Source organism: Pseudonaja textilis, chromosome 2 (assembly GCF_049901715.1).
Source record: "Pseudonaja textilis isolate UNSWEBS1 chromosome 2, rPseTex1.2, whole genome shotgun sequence".
NCBI classification, from domain to species: Eukaryota; Metazoa; Chordata; class Lepidosauria; order Squamata; family Elapidae; genus Pseudonaja; species Pseudonaja textilis.
This window is the reverse complement of record NC_141991.1, coordinates 256,745,217-256,771,642: the sequence shown is the minus strand read 5'-3', so window position 1 is coordinate 256,771,642 and position 26,426 is coordinate 256,745,217. Positions and strand designations below refer to the sequence as shown.

The 26,426-nt window shown below is 62.4% G+C and overlaps 3 protein-coding genes across 3 annotated transcripts; all 3 read left to right on the top strand.

Moving 5' to 3' along the window:
- The first annotated feature begins 880 nt into the window (after positions 1–880).
- Positions 881–5,899, top strand: ATOSB (atos homolog B). The gene is given in 9 exon segments (XM_026720800.2): positions 881–1,019; positions 1,360–1,855; positions 1,858–2,465; positions 2,761–2,819; positions 3,005–3,098; positions 3,313–3,471; positions 3,754–3,822; positions 4,002–4,192; positions 4,578–5,899. Coding segments are annotated over 8 exon segments (2,175 nt in total). The 5' UTR covers positions 881–1,019; positions 1,360–1,449; the 3' UTR covers positions 5,167–5,899.
- Positions 5,900–7,555: 1,656 nt separating this feature from the next.
- On the top strand, positions 7,556–14,936 carry STOML2 (stomatin like 2). Its single transcript, XM_087927614.1, is given in 12 exon segments — positions 7,556–7,667; positions 7,774–7,911; positions 9,263–9,362; positions 10,795–10,853; positions 11,094–11,195; positions 12,039–12,173; positions 12,445–12,589; positions 12,950–13,029; positions 13,784–13,813; positions 13,815–13,913; positions 14,663–14,758; positions 14,761–14,936. Coding segments are annotated over 12 exon segments (1,089 nt in total). The 5' UTR covers positions 7,556–7,604; the 3' UTR covers positions 14,803–14,936.
- Positions 14,937–15,157: 221 nt separating this feature from the next.
- PIGO (phosphatidylinositol glycan anchor biosynthesis class O) lies at positions 15,158–24,879 on the top strand. The gene is made up of 10 exons (XM_026720820.2): positions 15,158–15,722; positions 17,342–17,485; positions 18,308–18,431; positions 18,672–18,831; positions 19,106–19,279; positions 19,626–21,135; positions 21,520–21,723; positions 22,057–22,250; positions 23,062–23,132; positions 24,165–24,879. Exons 1-10 carry the CDS (start codon positions 15,203–15,205, stop codon positions 24,292–24,294), a joined length of 3,231 nt encoding a protein of 1,076 aa, XP_026576605.2. The 5' UTR covers positions 15,158–15,202; the 3' UTR covers positions 24,295–24,879.
- Positions 24,880–26,426: the final 1,547 nt, after the last annotated feature.

The window sequence follows — 26,426 nt, the reverse complement described above, 5'->3', positions numbered from 1 at the left end:
GGAGGAGGCTGGAGGCCCCTGGAGGACTGCGCTCCAAGGGGGCCCTCCTGTCCTGGGGTGCCCCGTGGGGCCGAGGCTGGCTGTAGCTTGCCTTCCGTGCTCCAGGGCAGTTTGCCCCAAGTGTGCCCCCTCCTCCTCCATGGTGTGGGGGGGGGGAGGGTTCCTTCAGCAGACCATTCCTGCTGGGGCTCCTTCGTAGCTGCTGCTCTGACCCCCTTTGAGACTAGGAGTAATGCTGGAGTCGGAGCCGGGAGGAGACGGCCTGGGGTGGGGTGGGGTGGGGGTGGGGTTCTTCCACACTCCCCGCCCCCCCCACAGGCCTCCGCCAACCTCTCTTGTAGCTGGTGCAGCGTCTGCCAGTCTGAGCCCTTGGGGCCTTGAGGTCTCGTGGGGCTGTCGGGACAAACCCTGTGTGTGCAGGGGGTGGGATTGGGTGTGTGTGTGTGCAATTAGAGGAGAGAGTCCACCCAGAGGAGAAGAGGACCCTCTGTCCATCCATGCTGCTCCTCCTTCCTCTCGCTTGGACTCTGGTCTTGCAGGGATCATGAGGCCGGGGGGTGGGGGGGGAGAGGTGGGCTGAAGCCGCAGGTGGATTTACCTGGACGCATCGTTTGCAGACTGACCAGAGAATCCTCCTCCCCTTTGAAAGTTCCCTGGTCGCCCCCTCCTTAAGGCGCTCCAGAGACCCTCCCCCGTGCTCCTCCCCCCATGTGCCAGGAGGGTTCCCTGACCCCCCCTTCCTGGACCCCCCCTTCCCTTCCTCCTGAGGAGGCTACAGACCCTCTCCTCTCTCCCCAGGGCTGCTGCTGTCCAGTTGCTTCGTTGGCCTGGGGGCACCTGGGGGTGGGCTGTGCACAGAACCGAGCCGGAGCCCGTGATGGTGGGAGCCATCCCCCGGCAGCCGCGCCGCTTCTGGGGAGTGGCCGGGTGGCAGGTGTCCCCAGCCAGCTTCACCAGTCACCGTCGGCCGCTGCAGCAGGAGGACACGCCGGCCAGGGGACGGGACCCCGTGCAGTGGGGTGAGTGGGCAGCTCCGGGGGCAAACTGTTGGGTGGGGCTGTAGACTTTGCAAGTGGGGCTGGAGGGTCGGGAAGGCCTTGGCCCCTTGGCTTTGGAGCACTTAGAGAAGGAGGGGACACGCATGCGCACGCACGCACACACACGGCTCACTGGGGAGGGGCAGGACCCCCCAGAATTGGCTCCAGGGGGCGCAGCCGCCTGCATCTGGGAGAGGCCGCCTGGAGGAGAACTCCGTGGGTCTGGGGCTGCCCCTCGGAGGGCAGTTGGGGCCTCCTGCTTCAGGCCTGGAGAGGCATCCTCGGGGGCTGTTGCTCAACCCCGCCCCCCCTCTCCTTCCAGATGCGGCTCTGCAGCCCACTTCCTAGCAGGGGATTCGGCCGGACGCCCTGACCACGCAGCACTTTAGCGCCTGTCCTCCCCCTCGGCCCCATGAGGCACCTGAGTGCTGAGCCTGGACTTCCCTGCAAGCAGAGCACAGGCCTGAGCCAGGAGCAGCAACAGCAGCAGCAGGAGGAGGAAGAGGAGGAGGAGGAGGAGGAGCAGCAGCCGCCGCAGCAGCCCTGGAAGCACCATGGCCTCCGGATGGGCTGCAGTCCGCCAGAGCTGGGCAGCCAGAAGGTCTACCAGGTCTCCATCTTTTCTCCCCGGGGCAGCGGCTCTGCCCTCCCGCAGCACAGGGGCCCCCGACGGCAGCCCATCAAGCGGGCCTGCCCGGAGCCCCGGTGGGTGGCTGAGGGCGGCGAGTGGGATGCCAAGAGGGGCCACTGGGGGACGGCGGCGGAGGAGGAGGAGGAGGAGGCGGCCATCGAGGATGGGCTTCTGGTGGACGGGCTGGCCCTGGGGGCGCCGCCCAGCACTTCTCCCACAGTGGCCTGCGAGTCGTAGAGCACCGGCAGGAGGTCGGTCCCGGCCAGCGCGGAGGCCAGGAGCCTGGAGCTGCTGAGGACCGGGGGGCAGCCCTGCTGGCACCCGGCAGGCTTTGCGCCACTTTGCACACGAGAGACTCAGCCCCCGCCTTGTGGGGGGAGCAGCCCGCCATGGACTCCAGGCCAGAAAAGAACGGAGGGCCCCGTTTCACACACGACCACGATTTGCACAGCCCGCCGTCCCCGTCCCCCCCGCCAGGGCCGCCGTCCCCGGAGGCCCAGGCCCCCAACACTCCACCCAAGGCCCCCAGCCTCAGCAGCGCCAATGGGCTCTGCTCGGCCGAGAAGACGCCCTGCTCCAGCGGCCAGCTCTCAGGAGGCGGCCCAGCCAGCTGCCCGGCCAAGAGGAAGCTGCTGCCCTCGGTTGAAGGGAGGGCAACCGCCACCGGCCTGGAGGAAGAGAGCCTTCTACCAGCACGCAAAAAGAGGGCCCTGCACTCCCCCGCCATGCCAGCCTCCTGCCGCAGTACCGATGCCAAGGGCGCCCCCTTCTGGAACCACCTCCTTCCCGCAGCCAAGGTGAGGAACTCCGCCCGTCAAAGAGGGCTGGGGGTGAGGAGCTGGGCTCTGGGCAAAGGGCCGCCTTTCTGTGGCGCCCAAGGTTGCCCGCTGGCTGGAGGAGGAGAGCTGCACTCCTCCCGAGTGCTGGACTGGCTTCCAAGGGGCAGCCCATGTCGGATGCTGTGTGGGCTGGCGCTCTCTCCCTCTCCTTGGCTTCTGAAGCGGGCAATGGAGTCGTAAGGGCCCGGCTGCTCCGAAGGGGGCCCTGGGGTGGAGCTGCGGGGTCTGACCTCTGAGTCTTTCGGCCTCCCAGGGCTCAGCAAGCGGCAGGACGGGCGCTTCCCAGTTGAGACCGGGGCTGCACCTCAAACCGTGAGTCCCTCCCCCCTTTTGAAGCCCACGGCACCCTCTGAACCACGCAGCCAGGTGGGGCAGCCACGGCTACACATGTGGCCGAGCCCCAGGCCCTCTCCCCCCCAGCACCCCACACCCTGCAGGGGCCAAGAGGGGCTGGTGGAGGCCGCCCCGGAGTGAAACTTCCCTTCTGCCCCAAGCAGGAGGAGGCAGCTGCGCAGCAGCCCCGGAAGGGCCCTTGTGGGCAGGCGGCCCCCCAGCACCTCCACCAGCCACGCCCTTCTGGGGAATTTTGAGGTAACCGTGCGGCTGGGGAGGCCTGGCCTGCCACCGCCTGTGGGGCCGCTCATGTGCCCCGTGAACGCGAAGCTGTGGGGTGGCTGCCTCCTTCCCACCGAGGGGGCTGAGCTGAGGAAGGCTCGGTTCTTGCTGGGGGGACATGGGGGGCTGTGTCCTGGTCAGGCCCCCCCATCTCCTGAAAATGCCCCCCTCACTCCCTCCCTCCTGGCAGGAGTCGATGCTGAAGGGGCGTTTCCCACCGTCCGGCCGGATCGAGGGCTTCACTGCAGAGATCGGGGCCAGTGGCTCCTACTGCCCTCAGCACGCCACCCTGCCTGTGGAGGTCACCTACTTTGACATAGCCGAGCACAACGCCCCCTCCCCGTTTCTGGTGAGGGGCTGCGGGGGGGAGGGGGGGGTGTAGTGGGGGGGAGGGCGGAGGTGAGCAGGCAGGCAGCTGGCAGTGGCTTCTCCTGCCCTCCTTCGAGATCCCGTAGGAGAGGGGGCCATGCTGAGGGCTGCCCCAGGGAGGCCCCTCGGCTGTAGGAGCACCTAGCTCAAGAGGGGCTTCTTCCTGCCCCCCCCCGGCCACCCCCAGCAAGTGAACTTCACCTGGCCACCGGCCGCGCCCCTCCTTTTCTGACGTGGTTCTGGTGCCGCCTTTGTGCCGCAGGGAGTCATTGACTTGGAAGCCTTGGGAAAGAAGGGGTACAGCATCCCCAGAACGGGCACCATCCAAGTGGTGAGTGGCAGGTGGAGGAAGGGAGGGGGGCTGGCTTGTGGGGGGCTGGAGACAGCCTGGCGCTCCCCTCCCCCCCCCCCAGAGCAGAGGGGGTGGGGTGCGGACAGAGGGCGAATGGCCCCTCGCCTGGCCTTCCTCTGCCCCTCCCCACTGACTCCCCCCCCTCCCCCCCGCTTCAGACCTTATTCAACCCCAATAAGACGGTGGTCAAGATGTTCCTGGTGACCTACGACTTCCACGACATGCCTGCCAACCACGTCACCTTCCTGCGCCATCGCATCTTCCTGGTGCCGGTGGGTGAGGGGGAGGCCCCTGGCTCGGATCTCGCAGGGCAGCCCAGGCGGGTCCTTTGCTATCTGATGCACCTGAGGTGAGGGCAGGGGAGCCGGGCAAGGGGAGAGGTTGGGGGGGGGGGCTGGGTCTGGGCTTCCCTGGGCCTTCTGGGCTCTTCCTCGGGGCCACGCTGCTGTCCGAAATGCTGCCCCTTGGGATGCCCCCACGGTCATCATAAGTGTGGAAAAAGAGTCCCTTTTTCTCAGTGCTGTTGTAACTTTGGAGGGTCACTAAATGAACTGTTGTAAGTTGAGGACTGTGTGGAGAATTGTGCTGGCTGCTCCCCTCTTCCCCACCGCCCCCGCCCATTGCAGGCAAAGGTCCCTTGCTTCCCAGACGGACCCCCCTTTCCTCCCGGTGCAGCGGGCTCTGATCTGCCCCCTTGCAGGCCCCTCTGCAGAGCCTCACGCTTCCCTCCCCAGGTTCCACAGTTCCAAGTCGGGGAAGATCTACCTGCACGACAACATCCGGCTGCTCTTCTCGCGCAAGTCGATCGAGATGGACTCTGGGATCCCTTACGAGCTGAAGTCCTTCACGGAACTGCCGCGCAACCCCTGCTACTCCCCGGGCTTGAAGGAGGGAGCGGCAGAGCCGCCGCCGCAGCAGCAGCACTTCGCCCGAGCCAGCGGTGGGGAAGGGGGCAGGGGGCTGCAGACTCTGGAGCAGGGAGACCCTCGCCTGGCCCAGAGCTGCCTTTCACTCATTGGATCCAGCCCAGCCGGGATCACAAACGCAGCACATCTGGTGGCTGGTACAATTCTGTGCAGGGTGCAGGAGGCTGGGGGGGAGGGGAAGGAGAAGGGGGCGGGGGTTGCCCGAGGGGGATGGGCTCCTGCTGGCTTTGGTAGGTGGGTGGGGAGGGGGCCTGGGCACTTGGGCCACTCGGAAGCATGGGCAGAAGTGGGAGGTGGCCTTTTCCTCGGGGGACTTTGGGGGGGGGAGGAGCTCTTTTTAGGGACCGAGTTGGATCACCAGGCAGGAGAGACTTCGGAGCCCATCCAAGCTAGCTGAGAGAAGGGAGCTGACGAGGGCGCTGCGGGGGGAACAGGTCAAGCGTAAATGATCCCCTTTCCCAGGAGGCCACGAAAGCTGTAACTTGATTCCAAGGACAGGTGAGGGGGGGGGTCTTTCCTCCCGGCTGCTGCTTCAGGCTGCCTCCACCCCTGGACCAGCCGTACAGAACCAGGCCCCAGGGTTGCCCAGGGAGGCTCATGCTGGCCTGTCAGCCCCCAGCCCTGGTCCACACAGTGTGCGTGTGTGACCAAAAGAGAATTGATCTCTGGATGCATGAGGCAGGGCTTGTGAATCAGTGTAAGTGTTTGCTTTGCCTGTGACCTGAACTATCACCACCCCTGTGGGTGCTTCTGCCGAGGGCACCGACCAAGCTGGGGATGGTAAGGCAGGAGGGGCTGTTTGAGGGGCCCGTGGATAGCTTTGAATCTGTTACCGTTTGAGTTGGACCAGTTTAGAAGGAAGGAAGCCTTGCTGTGAAGCCCAGGCCTGCTCCCTGTGGCCCCAAGCATTAGGTTCCCCTGGTATCGGTTTGGGTTGGGTTGCACCTCCTACGTTCTCGCTCAAAAGGGAGCAGGTGTGATGAAAGGGGCTACAATTACAGAGACTTGAAAATATTTATATTTAAAAGGAAAGAAAGAGAGTCAGGCAGAAATGTATGGGATACTTTCTCCCTTCTCTTTCCTTTTTTTTTTTGGAACAAAAAAATCTATAAATGTGTGTTTGGAAAAAGTGTCTGTCTACCTTGATGTTTTCAAGAGGGTCTACTCCCACTGAATAGGGGAGGGGGCCTGGAATGAGACTGTTGAGGAGGTTGGGGCTGTTGGATGACCTGATTTTGGGTGGAGGGGAAGGGAATCAGCCCATTACAGTTGGAGGACAGATGCAATTGACACATTTACCGAACAATTAACACTTGTTGGCTATAAGGAAGCCTCATTCTCTACAACAGCGGGAGTTGGGCCAGACTGGCTAGTGAGGGAACAAAAGTGCCATGCAGTAAGTTTTGCAGCTGGATGATTTGTCTGCCCCGCCATCCCTGGAGGTTTCTGGCTATGCTGCATCGAAGTTTGAAATTCCCCAGGTGAGAAACAGCTAGAGAGAGAGAGACATTTTGTTGTGGCCTAGTGGTTAGAATGCAGTGTTGCAGGATAACTGCATTCCTACTGCCAGCAGTTCAATCCTGAGCGGCTCAAGGTTGACTCGGCCTTCCATCCTTCCAAGGTTGGTAAAAGGAGGACCCAAATTGTAGGAGGCAACAGGGGGACTCTAAACCTTTCAGAGGGGGCTGTGAAGCACTGTGAAGTGGTGTATAAGTCTTAAGTCACGGGTGTCACACTTGGATCATGTCACATGATGTGACATGACTTTTTTTGCCTTTGGGGAACCAGGGTGGGTGTGGCCTGCGTGGGAAGCATCCAGCCTGTGGACTGCCAGCTGGACACCCCTGGTCTAAGTGCTACTGCTATTCCCCTGGACCCATCAGGAAGTTGCTGATGTGATGAAAGCCTAAGCTAATTAACTTAATTAAAACTTAGCAGCAGTCTGGGCAATTTACAGGAGCCCTGGTGGCACAGTGGTTGGCATGCAGTATTGCAAGGTAACTCACTGCACTGCCAGACGTTCGATCCTGACCGGCTCAAGGTCAGCTCAGCCTGCCTTCCAAAGTCAGTAAAATGAGTGTCCGGATTTTGGGAGGCAACATGTTGGCTCTATAAACAGCTTAAGAGAGTCTGGCTGCAAAGCGGCATGTAAGTCCAAGGGCAGTTGCTTCACTCTTGCATTCTTGGGAGACTTTTCTTCTGAGCGATCAATGTGGGTTTAAAGGGTGGCTGTGTGAATCCTTGCCAGCATCTGCCAAAAGGGCAAAAGGGGACACTTTAATGGGAAGGAAGGCGAACGCATCACACGTAGGCTTTATTGAATGGGAGAAAAGCGAGCCTAAAGGGCTCCGGCCTGTACACCCGGTGCTTGGAAGCCGCATTTTCCCTGCAGGAGAGACCCTGCAAGGCAAGAGTCCTTCCCCGCCACGAGAGAGTTCTGGTTTTCTCTTGCATGGAAATCGGGAAACGACCCCGCCCCCTTATTGCCCCCCCAGGCTGCATCCCTCCCTCTCGGGAGGCTCCTTTGCTCCCTCTCGGCGCTCTAACGGGCGCAGGCACGTGAGGGGCGAGCCTCGGATACGGAAGGGCCGGAGATCCCTGGGACGGTGACCCGACGGAACCTTCCGGGACTTTCGTCCAGAGGATGGCTGGGCCCCTTTGAGGGGGCGGAACCAGCGGCCTCGCGGAACGGTTTCCTCCCCGGAGCGTGACGACGAGGAAACGGCCGGCCGGCGCCCCATTGGCTGGGAAACAGGAAAGGGCAGGCTTTCTTCCCGGAAGCGGAAGCGCGGCGGAGGCTTCGGAGCGGCGGACCGGCGCTGGGCGGGCGGCACGATGTTGGCACTGCGGGCGGCGTGCGGGGTCTCCGGGAGGCGGCCGTGGCGGCCGTTGCTGCTGGTGCGGGGCGCTGCGGGGGCGCTGGGCGGGGGCGCGCTGAGGGGGCGTGGCCGGGGTCGGTCCCTGCCCGCCAGCGCCCCTCAGCCTCTCCCTGGTGGTCTTGCAGGGCGCCCGGCGGGCGGGTCCCGGGCCGGCGCGGAGGAGCGCCTCGGGGCTGCCCATGAACACGGTGGTGCTCTTCGTGCCGCAGCAGGAGGCCTGGGTGGTGGAGCGCATGGGCCGCTTCCACCGCATCCTCGAGCCGGTAAGAGCCGCGGGAGGGGGGACACCCAGGAGGGCATCTAGTCGGGCTGCGTCGCCACGGCCGCTCCGGCCAAGCGGCGTCCGGCCCCCGCCCGAGGATCTCCGTCCCTTCCGAGCCCCCCCCCCCGCCATCCTTTGCTGAGTCCTCCCCCTTCCCGGTGGGTGGGTTGGGGGAGCGCTTCTCAGCCGCCCGGATCCCTTTTAGATGCACGGCTTGCGGGGGGGGGGGCGCCCCATCCCCAACGGTGAGCCGCTGCTGCGGGCCGCCTGCCCGCTGCTGAGCCCTGCAAGTTGAGGCAGCCACGAAAGCGCCGTTTTGGTCCTTAAAGCCAGCAGGCCTGTCGAGGGGTGTGTGTGTGTGTCCAGCCTTTGCCTCCCCCGAAGCTTCTTGCCGTGGTTGGGACTGGGGGCTGCCTCGGCCGGGTGGCTGCCAAGCTCTGGTCAGCTGAGCCCTCCAGGCAGGAGCGGCTGCTCAGCAGAGCTTGGGCTCCGGCCTGGCCCTCCTCCTTACTTGCTCAGAGGTTGCAAGCCCTTCCTCACCCGCTTGCGCTCTTCTTACGGGTAGCCCTCGACTTACAACCACAACTGAGGTCAAACTTTATGTTAAGTGAGTTTTGCCCCATTTTATGACCTTTCTGGCCACAGTCGTTAAGTGAATCACCGTAGTTCAGCTAGTTACATGGTTGTTAAGCGAATCTGGCTTCCCCGTTGACTTTACTTGTCAGAAGGTTGCAAAAGGGGATCGCGTGTCCCCAGGACATGCTTCAGCAGTCCTAAGTGAGAAAAATGGTCATAAGTTGATTTTTTTTTCACTGCTGTTGCAACTTTGATCACTAAACAAACTGCTGTAAGTCGAGGACTACCTGTGTTACCTTTCCTGCCACGTGCCCAGACAAACTTGGAGCTGGCTTTGCATTTTTGTCAGTTAAGGGTGGTGGCGATGGGCCGCCTGAGGACCTGAGTTCCCCAAAACTGCCAGGCTATATGGCTCAATTAGCTATAGAACCGGATGCTAGCATGCTTGTGAGTTGTGTGGGGAAGGAATGAGCCCGTCTAAATCTCAGCTTCCTTGGAGATTGTCCACTGTGGGGGGGAGGATGAGCCCAGCTTTGGGGAAGAGGGTGGGAAGCACCTCTGGCCTGGCTGCAGCTGCTCTGTTTTGAAAGAAGAGGCCGGACGACTCCCTCTTTAAGGACGGACTAGATGACCTTGGTGGGGGCTGTTTCACCGGGAGGTTTTCCACTAGCGCTTGGACGGCCATTTGTCTTGGTCCCAACCAAGCTGGTGATGCTCGGATTGCCAGACAGCCGGAGAGAAAAGGATGATTCTTGCCCTTTGCTGATCCTTGCCAGGGACTGAATTTCCTCATCCCACTCCTAGACCGCATACGCTACGTCCAGAGCCTCAAGGAAATAGTCATCAACGTGCCAGAGCAGTCGGCGATTACTCACGGTGAGGAGCCCTGGGGGCCCCCTTGACCATTCAGAGATGAGCCCAACTGAGTTGAGGGGGCCTTGGTCGGGTGGGGTGGCTGGCCCCATTCATTCCTGCCGGGAAGGGCTGCACCACGGAAGGGATCCCACTCAGTACAGGGAGTCCTCGACTTACAACAGCTCATTTAGTGACGGTTCAAAGTTAACCAACGCACTGAAAAATGTGGCTTAGGACAGTTGTTCGCATTGATGGCTGTTGTGGCATCCCCAGGGTCCTGTGACCAGAATTCGGATGCTTGGCGACTGGTGTGTCTTCACGACGGCTGTACGATCCCAGGATTTTCTGACCACCCCCAGCTGGCTTTTAACCACCAAAGTCAATGGGGGAGGCCGGATTTGTTTGACGGCTGCAGTGATTGACTTAACAATGGTGGCAAAACTCATTTTAGCAGCTGCCCTGTTTACCGGCAGAAATTTGAGGCTCAATTGTAGTCATAAGTCAAGGACTGCCTGTAGTTGCCAGTCGGATATTAGCGGTTTGGTTTTCATGGTCCCTGCTGGAGCCTAATCCCTGAAGCGTTTGAGGGCGAGCCGCCCAAACTCTGACAAAATGTGTGGGCCATGCTAATAGGGCTGGGCTGCCTCATTGGAATGATTCAAGGCAGCCTGCTGTGACTTTAAAAACCCCTTTCGGAATGACAAGAGCTTCCAGGTGGCCTCAAGAGCTCTAAAACGGATGCAAATGACCAGCTGTCTGCAAGGGGTATCAATCCTCCCCCACGGTCCAGTCAGAGCTGAAGAAGCTTCTTGGATGAGAAGCAAAGTGGCTTCAAAGGAAATATATCATTCACTAGTTCAGTCCGTCCGGGGATTATTCAGTTGCAAAGTCCAGTGTCGAAAAAGAGGTCACTAAACTTCCAAATATCAGTCCAGTAATATATCTCCTCGCAATAGAGAGATGAAGTCAAACCTCCTTTCTTCCTTCAGCAGCAGGGAACACGCAGTTAGCAAACCATCAATCCATTAAACCAGCAGTCCTCAGGTTCTCTTGCTCCCTCTTATGGCGGTTCACAACCGCACCCAAAATTACATGCTTTGCAGTTTAAAGTGACACACACTTAAACTTACTATCATAGTTTATATATATTTTACCCAAACTGCGTTAGGTAACCTTGTTATCCCTAAAAATGGGGTCCAGAGATGTGCTCGGACTGAGCATAAGAGCAGAAAGCAGCCAGGCCCCTCCTCTTGGATGGCAACCTGGACTCCACCTAGCCTGGCTCTTTAGCCCACTTCCTTGGGCGTTTGGTGCCTGTGGGGGCTTTTGCCCTTGGTGGAGAAGACAAGGGCCTTGGCTGAGCGGTCCAAGTGCTGGACTGACCCCTGGCCTCTGGGCCTTCCCTAAAGCTCCGCCCTTGGCTTCCGCTGAAAGAACTCCGGTGTCCTTGCAGATAACGTGACCCTCCAGATCGACGGGGTTCTCTACCTGCGCATCATGGATCCCTACAAGGTACCAGGCGGACGCTCCAAACAGGGTAATGGGGACTGTTCAAGTCAGTGGGGTGGTGGGGCTCCCCGAGCTGCTTTTCCTCCGTGGTTGTAACCGGCACGGATTTTGGAGGCTTGGCCGATGAAAGCAGAAGGATCTCTCTTGAGTTGACCTTTTCAAGCGCCAGGACTCTGACCGGGCTGGAAGAGGTTCGCTTATTTCCCGGTTCCTCTCTTCTTCCCTGTCCGCTTCCTCCTCCAGGCTAGTTACGGGGTGGAGGATCCCGAGTATGCCGTCACTCAGCTGGCCCAGACCACCATGCGATCTGAGTTGGGCAAGCTCTCCCTGGATAAAGTCTTCCGGGTAAGCAGCAGGAGAGAAGGAGGAAGCCCCCTCCCCCCCCCTTTGCGCTGGGCGAGAGAAGAGCCGGGTGTCAGGCTTCTCCCGGCCTGGACATTGAGGAGAGAGAGACCCTCGACTCCGTTTGTGAAGGGAAAGGTTTGCTTTTCTAAAGTTGAGCGGTTACAGCGTAAGCAAAGCCCAACCTGAATATTCCCGCGCAAAGCCTGGGCTTTTCCCTCTTCCCTGGCCCTCGGCCAGCCCATCGGTGCCCAACGATGTTCGCATTAAACGCTTTGGGTACGGCTTTGAGGTTGGGCGCCTCTTTGGCGGCGTTTCTCCAGTCTGTTCTCACGGCCGTCCTTGGTCAGCCGGTTGACACCTCTGGTTCCTGCCACCCTGTCATTACCCACCGCTGACCTCCCCCGTCTCTCCCTCCCTCCGCATTTTATGGCAGCATGCCAGCTAAGCGAGGTATCCTGAAGATGGCGGACCTGACCCCTAGGCTGCCCCCCCCAGGATTTTACGTCAATAATCCAGATTAAACCCCTGGCTGTCAGCGCACAGGGGGCAGTGGGGTGTTGGTTGAAGAGAGCTGCGTGGCCTTTTCCTCTCCCAAAGAGCCCGTTGAGGCCAGAGCAGTCAGCAACTTCTGAAGAAAGTGGAGGGACCTGGTGGGGCCCACAGAGATACTCCATCTGCCCAGCGGCCCTCTGGCTGCCCCGGCTCCTTCAGATGAGTGGGGCCTGAGCAGAGCTGGGCCAAGGAAGGCGCTAGCTGACCGGCCGGGGGTCAGGATGGGCTCCAGGGCAGCCTCTGTGCCCCGCCCTGGCTGGGCTCTCTGACTCCACCCTCCTCCCGCCCCAGGAGCGTGAGTCCCTCAATGCCAGCATTGTGTACGCCATCAACCAGGCCTCGGACTATTGGGGCATCCGGTGCCTGCGCTACGAGATCAAGGACATCCACGTGCCTCCCCGAGTGAAAGAGTCCATGCAGATGCAGGTCAGGCGGCCATTCCTGGGCGCAAAGGGAGCCTTGGCCGGCGGCCCCGCCCTGGCGCTTGGCTTCCTTCCTTCTAGGGTGTCTCCTTTCGCCAGTGGCCGGGCTGCTGCTGGCATGAGGGCGAGGTGGGGGGGTCGCCGGGGGCAAAAGGAGGCTAGGATTTGGGGCTCAGGGTTTGTAGCCGGAGCGAGAGCCGAACTCCTGCAGGCCCGAATGGGTCCTTTCGTCAGGAGGCGGGAAGGTCCCCGCTCAAAGGCCCCGTTGCTTTCAGGTGGAGGCCGAGCGGCGCAAGAGGGCCACCGTCCTGGAGTCTGAAGGGATCCGAGAGTCGGCCATCAACGTGGCCGAGGGGAAGAAGCAGGCCCAGATCCTGGCCTCGGAGGCCGAGAAAACAGAGCGCATCAACCAGGCTTCTGGTACGCAGAGCGCAGGAACGGCCCCAAAGAGCAGCTCCTTCCTTCTGCCCTGTGCGGGGCCCGTATCTGGCACGGGGGACGGACGGACAGAGGCCCTGGGGAGCCCAGGAGGGCAAGCTGAGACGCTGGAGGTCCCGGCCTCTTTCCAGGGAAGCCTGGCCCTTCCGCTAAAGGCTCCTTCCAGGCCACCTGGGCCAAGCGGGCACTTGGCTCGGTTCATGGGAGGCCCAGGCCTGCCCCCTCCCCTTCTCTGCCCCCACTGCGACTTACCTCCCCCCTCCCCCTGCAAGAAGGGGCCCCGTGGGGCCAGGCACCTGGGAGGAGGGCCACCCCAGACGCCCCTGGGCTTCTCTCTTTCAGGGGATGCCAGCGCCATCCTGGTGAAGGCCCAAGCCAAGGCCGAGGCCATTGGACTCCTGAGCATGGCCCTGACCCAGCAGGTGATCGGAGGGAAGAGGGAGGGAGGAGGGGCTGGCCAGGCCAGGGCTGCCCCTCTTGGCACCTGGAGGAGGAGGAGGAGGGGGCTCCAAGCCAGCCCTTGGGTGGGGCTGGAGGGGCTCTGGGTTCACGAGAGGCAAAGGAGGTGGTGGGGGCCGTCCTGGGTTCTAAAGAGGCAGTTTGGTCGAGGGGTTGGGGCACCAGGCTCGAAAATGCAGACCGGGAGTTCGTTCACGGGGTTGTTGTGTGGAAAATAGGAATCCGCGTTGATAGGTTAGCTGCCTTATTTGTAGAATACGATTGAATGGAATGGATCTCCTGCTGCTGCCGCCCCCCCGCCTCCCCCCCCAAAAGGTTTCCTCTGAAGGGGGGGGCTGGGATGAAGGGTCCTGGCTGGGGAGGAGGCCGTGCTCGGCTGGGGTCCAGGGTGAGGGAGCAGCCCACCCTTGGAGGAGAGGAGAGGGGAGGGGAGGCCTGGCTATTGCTGGGTTGGGGGCCCTCCCCCCTTCCTGGGGCCCCAGCAGAGCAGCCTTGACCGTCCTCTGGGCAGAAGGAAGATGGGGTGGGGGGTGAATGAGGCTGGTGGGTTGCGTCCGGAGTGGCCCCTTCCTCCTGCTGTGGGCGAGGGAGGGAGGGAGGGAGGGTTTCTGTTACGGGAGCCCAACGGGGGGCTTCAAGGTGGGAAGAGGCCAGGAAGCCCCCTCCCCCTTCCTCCCAGCTGCCTTTGGCTCACGGTGGTCCCCGCTCTCTTCTCAGAATGGCAACATGGCGGCTTCTCTGTCGGTGGGCCGAGCAGTACGTGCAGGCCTTCTCCCACCTGGCCAAGGAGTCCAACACCATCCTCCTGCCCACCAGCACCGGAGACGTCACCAGCATGGTTGCCCAGGTCAGCCTGGCACACGGGAGGGCACCCCTGGGGGTTGCTGGCCGCCGCCCAGGCCCCACCTCTGGGCCGGTGGAGGGCTCTGCGTGAGAGAAGCCCAGCTGAAGCCCCCTCCGCAGAACAGCAGAGCCAGGGGTGGGGTGGGGTGGCGTGGGGAGGGAGCCCGCCTGGCTCCTCCAGGGCAGGGGGTTTGCTTCGGCTGAGGGTGTCTGGAAATCAAGGCAACCCCAGCAGGGAGGCAGCTGGAGTTTGGGGTGCATCTGCTGCAGCCAGTCTGTCTGATTTTGGCACCCCAGTCTTGGGGGGGGGTGAGGAAGGGAAGAGCTGCTGCTCCCCCCCTGTCACTTTCCCAACCCCTGCAGATGGCGTCCCTGGCAACCTCGGGGGTCTTGGAGCAGCAGTGGCAGCCTTGCTTCTCTGGTTGGAGGAGGGCTATTGGGGGCGGGGGGGTTGGCCCGGCTGCAGAGGCTGGGGGGGACACGGCTACTTGGCAGTTGCAACATGCAGGATGCTCTCTCTGGGCGTGCTTGCCTGGGATGGGGACACCAACAGATGGGAAAAGGGGCCCCGGGGGCCGAGCAAGACCCCAGGGCCGGGTGGGGCTAGGTGGGCTGGAACACTTTGAAGGGCTCACAGAGCACCTCCCCCGGCTTTCTTCTGGGGGGCAGGAAGGACTCGCCTCCTGGGCAGCTGTGGTGGGGCAGCCCCGCCTCCCACCCCTTGGTGATGCCCCCTGCTTTCTCCCTCCGCAGGCCATGTCCATCTACTCCTCCCTGAACAAGAGTCAGGCGCCCCCTGAAGGCCTGGAGGACCCTGCTGCCTCTCCCCACTCGGCCCAGCAGCCCCCAGCAGCCCCAGCTACTTGGACCTGGAGGAGTCAAGCACCAGCTAGCCAGAGCCCACGGCCAGGGCGCCGGAGAAGTGCCCAGCCGCCCCCACCCCCAGGACTGCTCGTCAGGACACCCCCTTCTCCCCGTTTATTTTCCGATTGGATTGAATCATGTTGTATTAAAAGGAGACGGCAGAGCCCGTGTCGGCTGTGATGGCGGTGGGTTGGTTGGTGTGTGTGTGTGTGTGTGTGTGTCGGGGGGGGACAGGGACGGGGGGCTCTTCCCAGGGAAGCGGCCTCTGCCTGGGAGGGAAGCAGCCGGGAGCCGCCGCGGCTGGGTCCTCCAGCCGGGAGGGGGCGCCCGTACGGCCGCTCGTCCCGCTCCCTCGCCCATCCGCCCGCCCCTTCCGGCCGCCGCGGCCGCTTCCGGCGAGAGGGGCGGCTCCGGGCCCAAGGGCGCGGGATGGGGCGGCGGGCGGCGGCGGCGGGCCTGGCCTGGGCGGCGCTGCTCCCGTGCGCGGCGCTGGCGCTCTTCGCGGGCGGCTTCCTGCTGATGCGGCTGGAGCTGGGCCAGCGCAGCGCCTGCCACCTCCCGCCGGGCCGGGCCCCGACCTCCCCGGGGGGCGCCGCGTCCTCCTCGTCCTGCTGGCTGCCGGCGGCGGCGGCGCGCTTCTCGCGGGCGGCGCTGGTGCTGATCGACGCGCTGCGCTTCGACTTCGCCGCCTGGCCCCGTCCCGACCGCCGCCCCGGGGCTCGGCCGCCGCGGCCCTTCGAGGGGCGGCTGGGGTCCCTGCGGCGCCTGGCCCTCCGGCAGCCCCGCCACGGCCGCCTCTACCGGTTCCGCGCGGACCCGCCCAGCACCACCATGCAGCGGCTGAAGGCGCTCACCACGGGCTCCCTGCCCACCTTCGTGGACGCCGGCAGCAACTTCGCCTCCTACGCCGTCCGGGAGGACAACCTGCTCTGGCAGCTGGCCAGCAACGGTGGGTGTTGGGGCGCTAGTCCTCGTGAAGGATCCTGGCTGGGGGCTGCGCGGCCTGGGGCTCTGCAAACCGTCCTGGGCGGCCGGGTAGCCTGGAAGCCCCCTCTCCCTTCCCCTTCCTTCGCCCCCCCACTCCGCCTGGAAGCCCCTCTCCGCCCTGGAGGAGCAACCGGGCGTCTCCCCAAAGGGGCTTTTTCCAAGAGGTCCCCGGACTTCCTGGCCTTTCTTCGGAGAGGCTTCTTCTCTTCTCCTCCAAGGTCAGACCTGGAGAAGCTTCTGGGATGGGAAGCAAAACGTCTCCAAGGAAAGTCCAGGGGCCTCTTGAGAAAACAAAAAAAAAGGCACCCTTGGGACCATCGGAGGGAGAATCCCCATAAAGCAGGCGCCTCCAACCTGAGCCACCTTCAGACTTGTGGACTTCAACTCCCAGAGGTCAAAGCTGGGTGAGGAATTCTGGGAGTTGAAGTCCACAAGTCTGAAGGTGGCCCAGGTTGGAGGCGCCTGCCCTGGCCTAGACAACCGAGCCTTCGTTTGCCCTGCTATGGCTTATGTGGTTTTCTTGCTGGGTTGCACCTTGGTTGTCACCTTGGCTGTTGGTTCCCAGCCGAGAAAAAGCCCTTCCTGCACCGGCCGGCTCGAGCAACCTTCCTCCCTGCCCTGAGACACCTCGGCCTCCCTGGGCAGAACCTGAAAGAGCCGCTGGTGCCTTCTGCCTCCTTCCGGGGCCCATGGAAGCATTCTGGTTACTGCAGTTTCTTGGTCGGTTTCGGTGGTTTTGACTTGGGAGTGGTCCCCCCACCCCCCAAAAGTTGGTTCTAGGTCAGTGGTTCTCTACCTTTTCTTCAACATGGGGCCACTTTGTGGCCACAGACCCCCCGAAGGCTGGAGATTCAAACCCTAACATTTCTTCAAGCCTCCGTGGACCCCCTGTGATGGCATCGTGCCCCCCCTCTGAGGGTCCACGGACCACAGGTTGAAAGCCACTGGCTTTGAGGGCCCTTGAGCAGGTGGATGTTGGATGCACAGTCAGGAACGGGGGGGTTGGTGTCCCACGACCCCAAGGAGAATGGAGTGTGTCCCTAGGCTCCCCCCTGCACTTATCACGAGTGGAAAGAGGTCACTTTCTCAGAAATCTTGGAAATTGGCCCCGTGGCTCAGTGGTTGAGGCCGTCGTATCGATCCCCAAAGCCTGTGGGGGGACATCAACGGTCTTCATCCTGGCTGGGAAATGTAGCTGTTGATCCCTCACCCCAGATTTGGACCCAGGGTGTGAGCAGACCCAACGCCCTCTACCATTCCAGACACACGGGGGTCCAATCGCTTCTTAAAACACTGGGGATTGGACAAGCGTTGTCTGGAATGGCGTAGGGTTTCCTGCCTGAGCAGGGGGTTGGACTAGAAGACCTCTTAGGTTCCCTCCAACGCTGTCCTTCTATTCTGGAGAGAGAGGCCCTTGGAGAAAGAGCAGGAAATGGGGCTTCCTGGAGTTGGAGGAGGCGGGGCTGGCGGAGCAGCAGCCGGTCTCATGCCACCTGGGCTGTGTTGCCACCTGCTGGCCGCCATTTCTGGGAGCCCCCCTCTTCCGTCCCTCTGCCAACATTTCCCCCCCCCCCCTTTCAGGGAGAAAAGTGGTCTTCATGGGGGACGACACCTGGGAGGGCCTCTTCCCCCAGGCCTTCCACCGGGCCCACTTCTTCCCTTCCTTCAACGTGAAAGACCTGCACACGGTGGACAACGGGATCTTGCAGCATTTGTACCAGACAGGTGAGCCGCGGCCCTGGTCCTGCCTAGGGGGTTGCGGGGGGTGAGGGAGGCCCCAGTCAGGCGGGAAGGACCACTCGGGGGGACCGGCATCTCTCCGGTGAGGAAGCGATCCGGCTTTTGCAAAGAAAAAACCCTTTTCAATGGTTTTTGTAATGTCGGAGACGGTGGCCAAGCAGCCCGTTTAACACAAAGCCTCAAAGCCCACAATCCGCTTTCTGTTGGGTTTCCCCAACGAGGCCAGGCCCTCCCCGCTTGGCTGCCCTTGCTCCACCTGCCCGCTGAAGGGAGGAGTCCGCCCTCGCGTGAGGGCCTGTTCAGCGGAAGGGAGTCCCAGCCTCAGCTGCCCTTGACCCTCTGTCCATGGAGCTCAGCGGTCTCCAGTCTGTCCGGCTTTGTGGACCTGTGGGGGGTGGGGAAGAGAGGGCGGGGTTCCAGGCACGCACAGCTCCGTTTGCACAAGCAGCAGGCACACACTCACCTGCCACCTGCATAAATGGAGCTGTTCTGGGCCCGCACAAAGTTCACTCGTCCCACATGTCACATTCACAGCCCGGTTCTGAAAGGTCCAGGCCTGGTGAGTGGGCCACGGTCTGCGGCTGGGGACCCCTGGGTAGCTTTTTCCCCTCCCTCGTCTTTTGCCCTCCTCCTCCTCCTCCTCCTCCTCCTCCTCCTCCTCCTCCTCCTCCTCCTCCTGGCCTGCTTGAATCCAGCCGCTGCTTTTGCCCTGCAGTGGGGAGAAGCCCCCGAGCGCCTCTGTCCTTCCTTCCAGCCCCCCTTTTCACCTTTGACCTCTTCCTCCCTTCTTTCTTTCCTGTGGCGCAGTGGACGGTGGCGAATGGGATCTACTTATCGCCCATTTCTTGGGTGTGGATCACTGTGGTCACAAACATGGACCGGATCACCCCGAAATGGCCAAGAAGCTCTCCCAGATGGATGAGATGCTCAGGTGAGTTGGAACAGGAGTGGAAGTCCTCCCCCAGTATGGCTGCCCCTCCTCCCCCAGATCCAGCAGGCAGCTTTTCGCCCAGTGCTGGGCAGAGCAGCTGCCCAGGGCGCCCCCGTCCAGCCAGGGCTTGTTGCGGCGTGGCTGCTTCCAAAAGGACAGCCTGGCTGTTTCCACCAGCCTGCGCTGCGCTGGGGCAGGCCAAGAGTCTGTAGTTTTAAGTTCTGTGTTGTTGATGGACAGTTCACTGGTTGACCACCTGGGAAATGACACGCTCCTCCTGGTGGCAGGGGACCACGGCATGACCGCCACCGGGGACCACGGGGGAGACAGCGACGAGGAGCTGGATGCGGCTCTCTTTGTGTACAGCAAGGCTCCGCTCTTCCAGGAGCCTCCCCCCGAGGTGAGCCGGAAGGGCTGGCGTTCCCAGCTAGGTGACGTCTTTGGGAGGAAGGACGAGCCCTGAGCTGCCCTCGGGTGTCTCCTGGGTCAGGCTACCTGCAGCCTTCCAGGTGCCCCCAGAATTCCTTGCCTCTGTGGTCCCAGTGCAGTCATGGAGGTCAGCGGCTGCACCTCCGGTTGGCAGCGCCAGGTGGCCGGTCCCTGGCGAGAGGCGGGATGGAGGAGTGGGCACCTTCCCGTCTTTGCCCCGTCACTTCTTCCCCTTCCCTCTTCAGGAGCCCCAGACGGTCCCACAGGTGAACCTGGTGCCCACCCTGGCGCTGTTGCTGGGGGTGCCGGTGCCCTATAGCAACATTGGGGAAGTGATGGCCGACCTCTTTGCAACCGAGGGAGACGTGGCCACCTCGCTCCGTGCCCAGCTGGCAGCCTATGACATCAATGCCAGGCAGGTAAGAGTGGCTCCCCTCCTGTGGGGGGGCCAGAAGGCAAAGGGGGGGCAGGCTGGGAGTTCGGTCCCAACCAGAGAGGCCCCTGAAGTCTTCAGCGCTCTTGCTAAGTGCCATGAATGCAGCCCAAAGGCCCCCCGCTCCCCCCCGGGGAGAGTTCAGCAGGGGATTTGTGCTCCAGCTGCCCTCACCGCACCGAAGCTGTGGCTGAGACCGAGAGCGCTGGCAGCCACCAGGCTGACACGAGGCTTTGGGTGGGGCTGGGAGGCCCTTAGGGGAGCGCCCCCTCCCCGCCCGGCTGAGGCAGCCTCTTGGGGGCTCTGAGCAGCCGATCTCTTGGCCCGGGCAGGTGGACCGCTTCCTGCACTCCTACGCAGAGGCCGCCCAGGACCTCCCAGCGGAGAAGCTGCGGCACCTTCGGGGACTCTTCCACTCCGCCGTGGAGGAGCACGAGCGCCTCTTGGCCCAGGAGTCCTCCCTGGTGGTGCTGCTGCCGCGGATGGAGGGGCTACGGAGGCGTTTCCAGCAGTACCTGCGGGAGGCCCGGGCGGTGTGTGCCGAGTCCTGGGCCCGCTTCCACCCCGGCTGCATGGTGGCCGGCTGCGCTCTCCTGACCTCCTCCTGCCTGCTGTGCTACGTGGCCTCCCGGCTGGCCCCCCGCCTGGACTTCTCCTACCGCCACGTCTTCCTCTACCCCTTGCTCTGGGGGCTGGCGGGGGCGGCCCTGCTGGGACTGGCTCACCTCCTCCGGGGGGGCCCAGCCGACCTCCTCCTGCTGTGCGCCTGGGGGGCAGCGGCCTCCCAGCTGGGCTTCTTCTGGCACTGCTGGGCCAGGCGCCCCCCAGCCCTGCAGGCAGCGGGCCTGTGCCCCCCATTTGAGGGGCTCCGCCTGAGGCCCAGGCTGTGGGCGGGGCCGGGGCTCTCCCTGGGCGTCCTGTTCCTGCGTTGCGCTGCCATGCTCTCGGACAGCTTCGTGGTGGCGGAGGGCCGGGTGGTGCCCTTCCTGCTCACCTCCCTGGTGCTGCTGGAGGCCCTGAAGCTGCAGTGGAAGGGCCGGCTGGACGGCTCCCTGCTCTGCTGGCAGCTGCTGGCCGCCCTGGGCGGGGTGGTGCTGTGTGCCCGGCTGTCAGGGCTCTTCTGGAAGTGCCGCGAGGAGACCCCAGTGTGCCAGACGGCCTCCATCTTGGGGCCCCTCTCCAGCGTGCAGGAGCCGCGGGCCAAAAACCTCTACTACGGCCTGTGCCTGGGGGCCCTGGCCAGCCTGGTCTGGGGTACCCGCTGCTGGCTGCGCCATTACGGCAACCTGAACAGCCCCTGCGCCCTGGTGCTCTTTGTGCGGTGGGGGTTCCCGCTCCTGGCCCTGGCCCTGGCCGGCTTCTGGGCCATCACCTCTGGCACCGAGGAGGCCCTGGTCAAGCGCCACGCCTGGGCCCGGCTGGCTCTGGAGGCCTTCCCCCGCGGGATCTACGCCTTGGTGGTGGCTGGCCTCCTCCTGGTGTGGTGGGACCCCTTGACTGTCTTCCTGGAGAGCAGCCAGGAGGTCCCCCTGGTGTCCTCCAGCTCCGAGGCCTTGATCCCGCAACTGTACCGCCGGATGCAGGCGTCCCTGAAGAGCCGGCTGGAGGAGGCCCCGGGCGGCTGCAGGGCCACGGTGGCAGCCTACGGTCTGGGCAGCGTCTACTCGGCCGCCTTACTCATTGCCCTGGCGCTGCTGGCCTTCCTGCTGATGACGCTGCACACGGAGAGGCTCAGCCTGGCCTTCCTCCTCCTCTTCGTGGAGGCCTTCGCCCTGCTGTGGATGCAGGCCTGCGCCAGGGCCCTCTCCTCCTCCTCCTCCTCCTCCTCCTCCGCTCACTCGGGTGAGTCTGGGAGTCCAGGCCAGAGGCTCTGGGAGGAATTGGCAAGAGGCGCAAAGCAGGGCCCTGGAAGGCAGCTAGCTAACGTCAGGGCAGGGCAGTTGGAGCCTCAGCTGCGAAGGGACAAGGAGCAGGGCCGCAGGGCTGGGGGCCCGGCCTGCAAAAGAGGCGGAGCAAAAGGTGGCCACTTGCCTGACCTACCCTCTGGGCAGGCCCATAGAGGGTCAAACAGTGTCACAGCCGCTGGGCTGCGAGCGGCTGTTGGAGGTCTGCTGGTTCCCCTGCTGAGGTCAGAGCCAGGAAGGGGCCTTGGGGCTGGGCTGCGTTGCAAGGAGAGCCCTGCTTTGGGCGGGGCTCTTGAATGCTCCTCCTCCTCCTCCTCCTCAGATCCTTTCGAGGTGCCGTGGGAAGCCCTGGTCGCTTGGGTCCTTGCCGCCGCCCAGTTCTTCTACGCCACCGGCCATCAGCCCGTCTTCCCAGCCATCCACTGGAACGCGGCCTTCGTGGGCTTCCAGCAGGGACACACCACCAACCTGCTGCCTGCGCTGCTCGTGGGCGCCAACACCTTCGCCTCTCAGATCCTCCTGGCAGGTTAGTGGCGTGCCCGTAGGGGGCAAAGGGGGAGGGTCTTGGGGTCTGAGTGAAGGGCAACCGAGGGTGGGAGCCGAAGAAGTGCCCCCTGGCAGAGGGGGGCCTGTATGGGAGAGTGGGGCCCCTCTGGGGCCTTCCCTGCCTTTGCGAAGGGTCCGGCATCCGTGGCAGGTCAGCGCTGCCCTTTGGCCCTCCTTCAGGAGAGAGTGCGTGCGTGTGTCTGCCTGCCTGCTCTCTCCAAGCTCTTTGGACCCACAAGCGGGGAGGGGGAGGCGTGTGTCCCGCGTTTTGGCCTTGGTGTCCCTTGGTGATCCCCTTTTCCTCCCGAGGCAGCCGGCTGCCCGTTGCTTCTGCTGTGGCCCTTTGTGTGCGAGGCCAGCACCTCCGGCGCCAGGAGGCCCAATGCGCGGCTCCAGGACAGGGGAGAGGAACCGATGATGGAGATGAGGCTCCGGGAGGCGCCAGAGCGATTTTCAGCAGCGCTGCTGCAGCTGGGCCTCCGCTACCTGCTCGTTTTGGGGCTTCAGGTAGGTCTGCGGGAGCCCCTGGGAGGGGAGGGCCTGGCGGACATTGGGGGCTAATAGGTGGCCCCAGAGAGTCTCACCTGGCTCCTCTGCGACCGCTGGATCCTCCGGTGGGGATTGGGAGCGTTTATCATTGATGTATTAAGCCACTTGTGCAGCTTATGCCCGGCTTACGCCCAGGTGATTCTGAGCACCTTGCCAGGTTTTAGAAATCTACCACAGGCAGGTGATCCTTGAGTTACGAAAACAGCTGAGCCCCCAATTTCTGTGGCTAATTTAGCCCCATTTGATGACCTTTCTTGCCACGCAATCAGATCAGCCCCTTGGTCGGCTCCCTCTCCATTTGGGGTCCCCCATCCGCCCACAAAGCCCCGTTTTTAGGGCCCTTTGGAAACGCAGCCGGGGGAGCAACTGAACCTGGGCTGGGGGGGGCAGGCTCCACAGGGACCCTTTTTCATGGCCCCACCTGGGGACGACGGTCCACAATTGACGGGGCTCGTAAAGCGTGGCCCCGCCCTTCCCCCCCTGGGGGCCGAGGAGGTGGAATGGGGGAGAGGCGTCCCTTTGACCCCGAGAAGCCGCCCCCGGCCTGTGGGTCCCGAGGTCACAGCTCAGGTGCGCGAAGGCCGCCAGGCTTCTAGCCAGGGACGGGGCACCTGTTGGCTGCAGGCATTTGCCCCTTGCTGGCTGCAGGAGGCCTTGCTGAAGGCCCCCTCCCCACCCTCAGCCGGTTTTGCCGCCGCTGCCCCTGGTGACCCAGCTCTCTCCTCTGGCCGGACTGAGCCGCGTCCCTCTCCTTGTCTCTCCCGAACAGCTTCTGGCTTCTGTTCTGGCAGCCATGATTCTCCGGAGGCATCTGATGGTGTGGAAGGTCTTTGCCCCAAAGTAAGTCCCGCCGATAAGTCAGTGCCTCGTGGGAAGCAGCTCTTTCTCTCACTTCCCCCACAGCCCCAAAACCTGCACGGGAAGAGTCTGGGCAGGGCTCCTGAGCCTGGACTGCAGTGGGGCTGAGCAGAAGCCAGGATTGGGCTTGGCCAGTTTCCTCCTTTTACTGCATGCTCAACTTCGTTAGCTTCAGGCAGCTAAAAGCAGACGAAACGGGTGGGGGGGCTAATGAAGAACATGGGGGTTCAACTCTCCCACATAGGCTGCCTGGTCTCCTGGGACGCTGGCGGGTGTTGCTCAGGATGAAGGAGAGGACCAGGCTGAGCCCGAGGGGGGAAGGGGTCAAGCACACCATCAGTTTGGCATCCCTGCGCGCCCACAAGGGATCTAAGCCCAGCCCTCCTTGAGTTCCTTTGACTCTTTATCTGCCGCCAGTTTGTCTTGACCGCCAGTAGTCCAGATTCTTCACGATGGTGGGTGAATGTCTGTAGTGGGTGGGTGGGGGATGAGGGCGGAGGCTCATTCTCCAAGCTTCTGGGCTGGTTTCCCAAAGCTTGGTTACCTGGCTAGGTGAGCCTCTCCGGCGGAGTTTAGGGGGTGCTTCCTGACCCACACGAAGCCCTTGTGAGACACCGGCATCCCCTAAACTCGGCTCGAGGTGCTACCCAGCCCGGTAACGAAACGTTGGGAAACCAACCCAGAAGCTCGGAGAACGAAGCTCCCTCCTCGCTTCAGATCCTTGTGTAGAGGCAGCACAGATTAAATGGGCCCTCGTTGGGCCACCCTCGGTCCTTGGTTTCAGGTGGGCCTGGCACTGGGATACCCTGGGGGGTGGGGCCGACTTCGTCCATTGCTGATGAGGCCCCCCCACCTGTCAAACACAAGCCCCCCTCCCCCCAACCGCCGAAGTCCCTCCGCAGGTTCTGTCCTCTTCGGCTGAGATGCTCCCCTGGGGGGGAGGGAGGGAGGGAGGGGGGAGGGCTGCCTGAGGCTCCCGGAGCTCACCCTGTTCGGCTTCTCTCCCCCCGACAGGTTCATCTTCGAAGCTGTGGGCTTTGTGGTCAGCTGCGTCTCCCTCCTCCTGGGCCTGGGCCTGGTCATGCGGGTGGATTGTGCGGTCAGCAAGTGGTTCAAGCAGGTCATCCTGGCGCAGCCCAGATAGCGCAGCAGCACAAAGGAGCCGGTCAAGCTTCCTCCTGAGGAGGAGGAGGAATGAGGAGGGGTCCCGGCCTGCCCTCCAGAGATGCGCCCTGCTTCCTCCCGCTGCCCGGGGGCAGATAGGGGGCAGCCTCGTTTGCGGCCCATGAATGGCGGGGAGCTGCAATGGAGCGGCCCAGATTTGCCAAGGAGCGGAAGGAGGTTCCGGAGGAAACCCAAGAGAACTCCAGGCCCCTGCGCGCCCGCTTGCTGGGTGCAGGCATCTTTTGGGGAGCAGCCAGGTGGCTCTTCTTCCCCTCTCGGTAACTCTGGAGGATCCAGCAACTGCCTCCGGAGGGGACTGTGCAGCAGAGCGGCCGGGTGGAGGTTTGGCGGCCCTGGGCAATTCATCGCAGGCCCGGATGGTACGGAACAGGATTCTCCTGCAGGGCCAGGCGGTGGGCAAGGCGCCTGGCGGCTGCTCTGACTCAGGGCTTCCGAGGCTGAATGGCCAGGGATCCGGAGATCGTTGCTGCTGTTGTGTTGGGGTGCTAGATTCTGGGTCCGGGTTCTGCGTTCGGCTTTTTGAAATAAAAGTACGGATTTTTGAGCCTGGAGCAGTAGCTTGGGCTTTGGAGGGCTAAGAGGGGCCCCCCGTCTCTGCCCCGGCTGGGTCACCGGAGACCCTGAGGCCGCCTTGCCTGTTTTGGGGCCCAGTGAAGAAACCTCGGAGGCTTCCCTGTGCCCCCCAAGTGTCACTCCTGGCCCCCCTGGCCTTCCTGTTGGTTTAGTTTAATTTACTCGATTGTCACTGCACCTCCTACAACGAAATCAAACACTGTCTTCACTGCACATCGTGACCATGGAAATAAACACAAGCACACATCCTTCACCCTCCACACATTGAACCAGAAACCCCCAACACCACGCCAACACCGCACTATACAGCAGAATTCAAAAGAGCTACTGTCCTGGGATAGAAGTTGAATTCCCTATTGAATTCTTTATTGTCATCGTACCTATACATACAACAAAAAGACGGGTGGCTCTTTGGAAGATGCGGGGTGTTGATTATATTATTTCATGACGTTATGCATTTAATGGGAATTTCATGGGGAGGGACCTGCAGGGGCTCTGAGCTGTGGCGGTGGCTGAGATCCCTTTGGGGTGGCTGCTGCTGCAGCTTCTCCCACCCAGCCCAGGGCAGCTCACCAGAGGCTTTGACCCGGTGGTGGGTCTCAAAGAGGTTTACCACTGGTTCAGTGGGTGTGGCTTGGGCATGGTTTGCGCCGGCGCATACACTTTGCACACGCACAGAGGCTTTCCTACTCGTCTGCAATCGCTGTCACTTCAACGGCCGACGCGTGGCAATCGGCTGTGCTGCACCTGAAAAGCAGGGAATAAAGGTCCGTATGGGAGCCCAGGTGGGCCCAACAGCAGCTCCCCAGAGAGAGCTGGTTCTGTCTCGGCTGATCTTCCCTGCTACCGGTACACCAGAACCGGAAGAACAGCACCATTGCTTGGACCGCTATCTGGGACGGCTGCCACAAAAAGGATGCTAGAAGTCGCAAGAGGGGATTTGGAATTTCGAAACTGAACTGATGAGTACAAGGAAGTAAGTGGACTGCAGAGCCCAGAAGCTGCCTCTGCGTGACGTTGTGCACTCTAATGGTCAGGTCCATTCCAAGTCTAAATACCATTTCTTAAGGGTGGGGGGATGTGATTAGGGAATGTATGAGCCGGAGACAAAAGCCGAATGGTTCAGAAAGCATACATTGTTTTTTGCAGTTGACACATTTCTCTCGAGTTGCTCATTTGATGGCTAATCAAATGAGCAGCCCTGCAGAGAAGGCCGTAAGAACCCGGTGTCACCAGGGCCCCCCCCAATTGCTGGGTGCTTTAAGCCACACAGGCTGCTTGGGCAGAGCCTGGAGCCTCCCTGGGCAGCTGGACTCTGCAAAAGTGCGTTTTCATCCCCCCAATAAGGCGTCGACCAGCATTTTTTTATTTTTTTGCTGCTTTCTTCAACAGCTGGAAGAATTAAAAAAGCTGTTGCTCCTTGAGGAGCGCAAAAGAAATCAAAGGAGATCTCTAGTATCCTCTTGAAAGATAAACTTAGGACAGGGCTCTCCACACTTGGGAACTTTTGAAGGTTTG

Excerpts from the sequence above, each read along its gene's own strand:
- PIGO (XM_026720820.2), top strand. The coding sequence starts at position 15,203 with ATGGGGCGGCGGGCGGCGGCGGCGGGCCTGGCCTGGGCGGCGCTGCTC. Across the intron at positions 21,136-21,519 it reads CTCCTCCTCCGCTCACTCGG|ATCCTTTCGAGGTGCCGTGG; the intron begins GTGAGTCTGGGA and ends CCTCCTCCTCAG. Across the intron at positions 22,251-23,061 it reads TGCTCGTTTTGGGGCTTCAG|CTTCTGGCTTCTGTTCTGGC; the intron begins GTAGGTCTGCGG and ends TCTCCCGAACAG.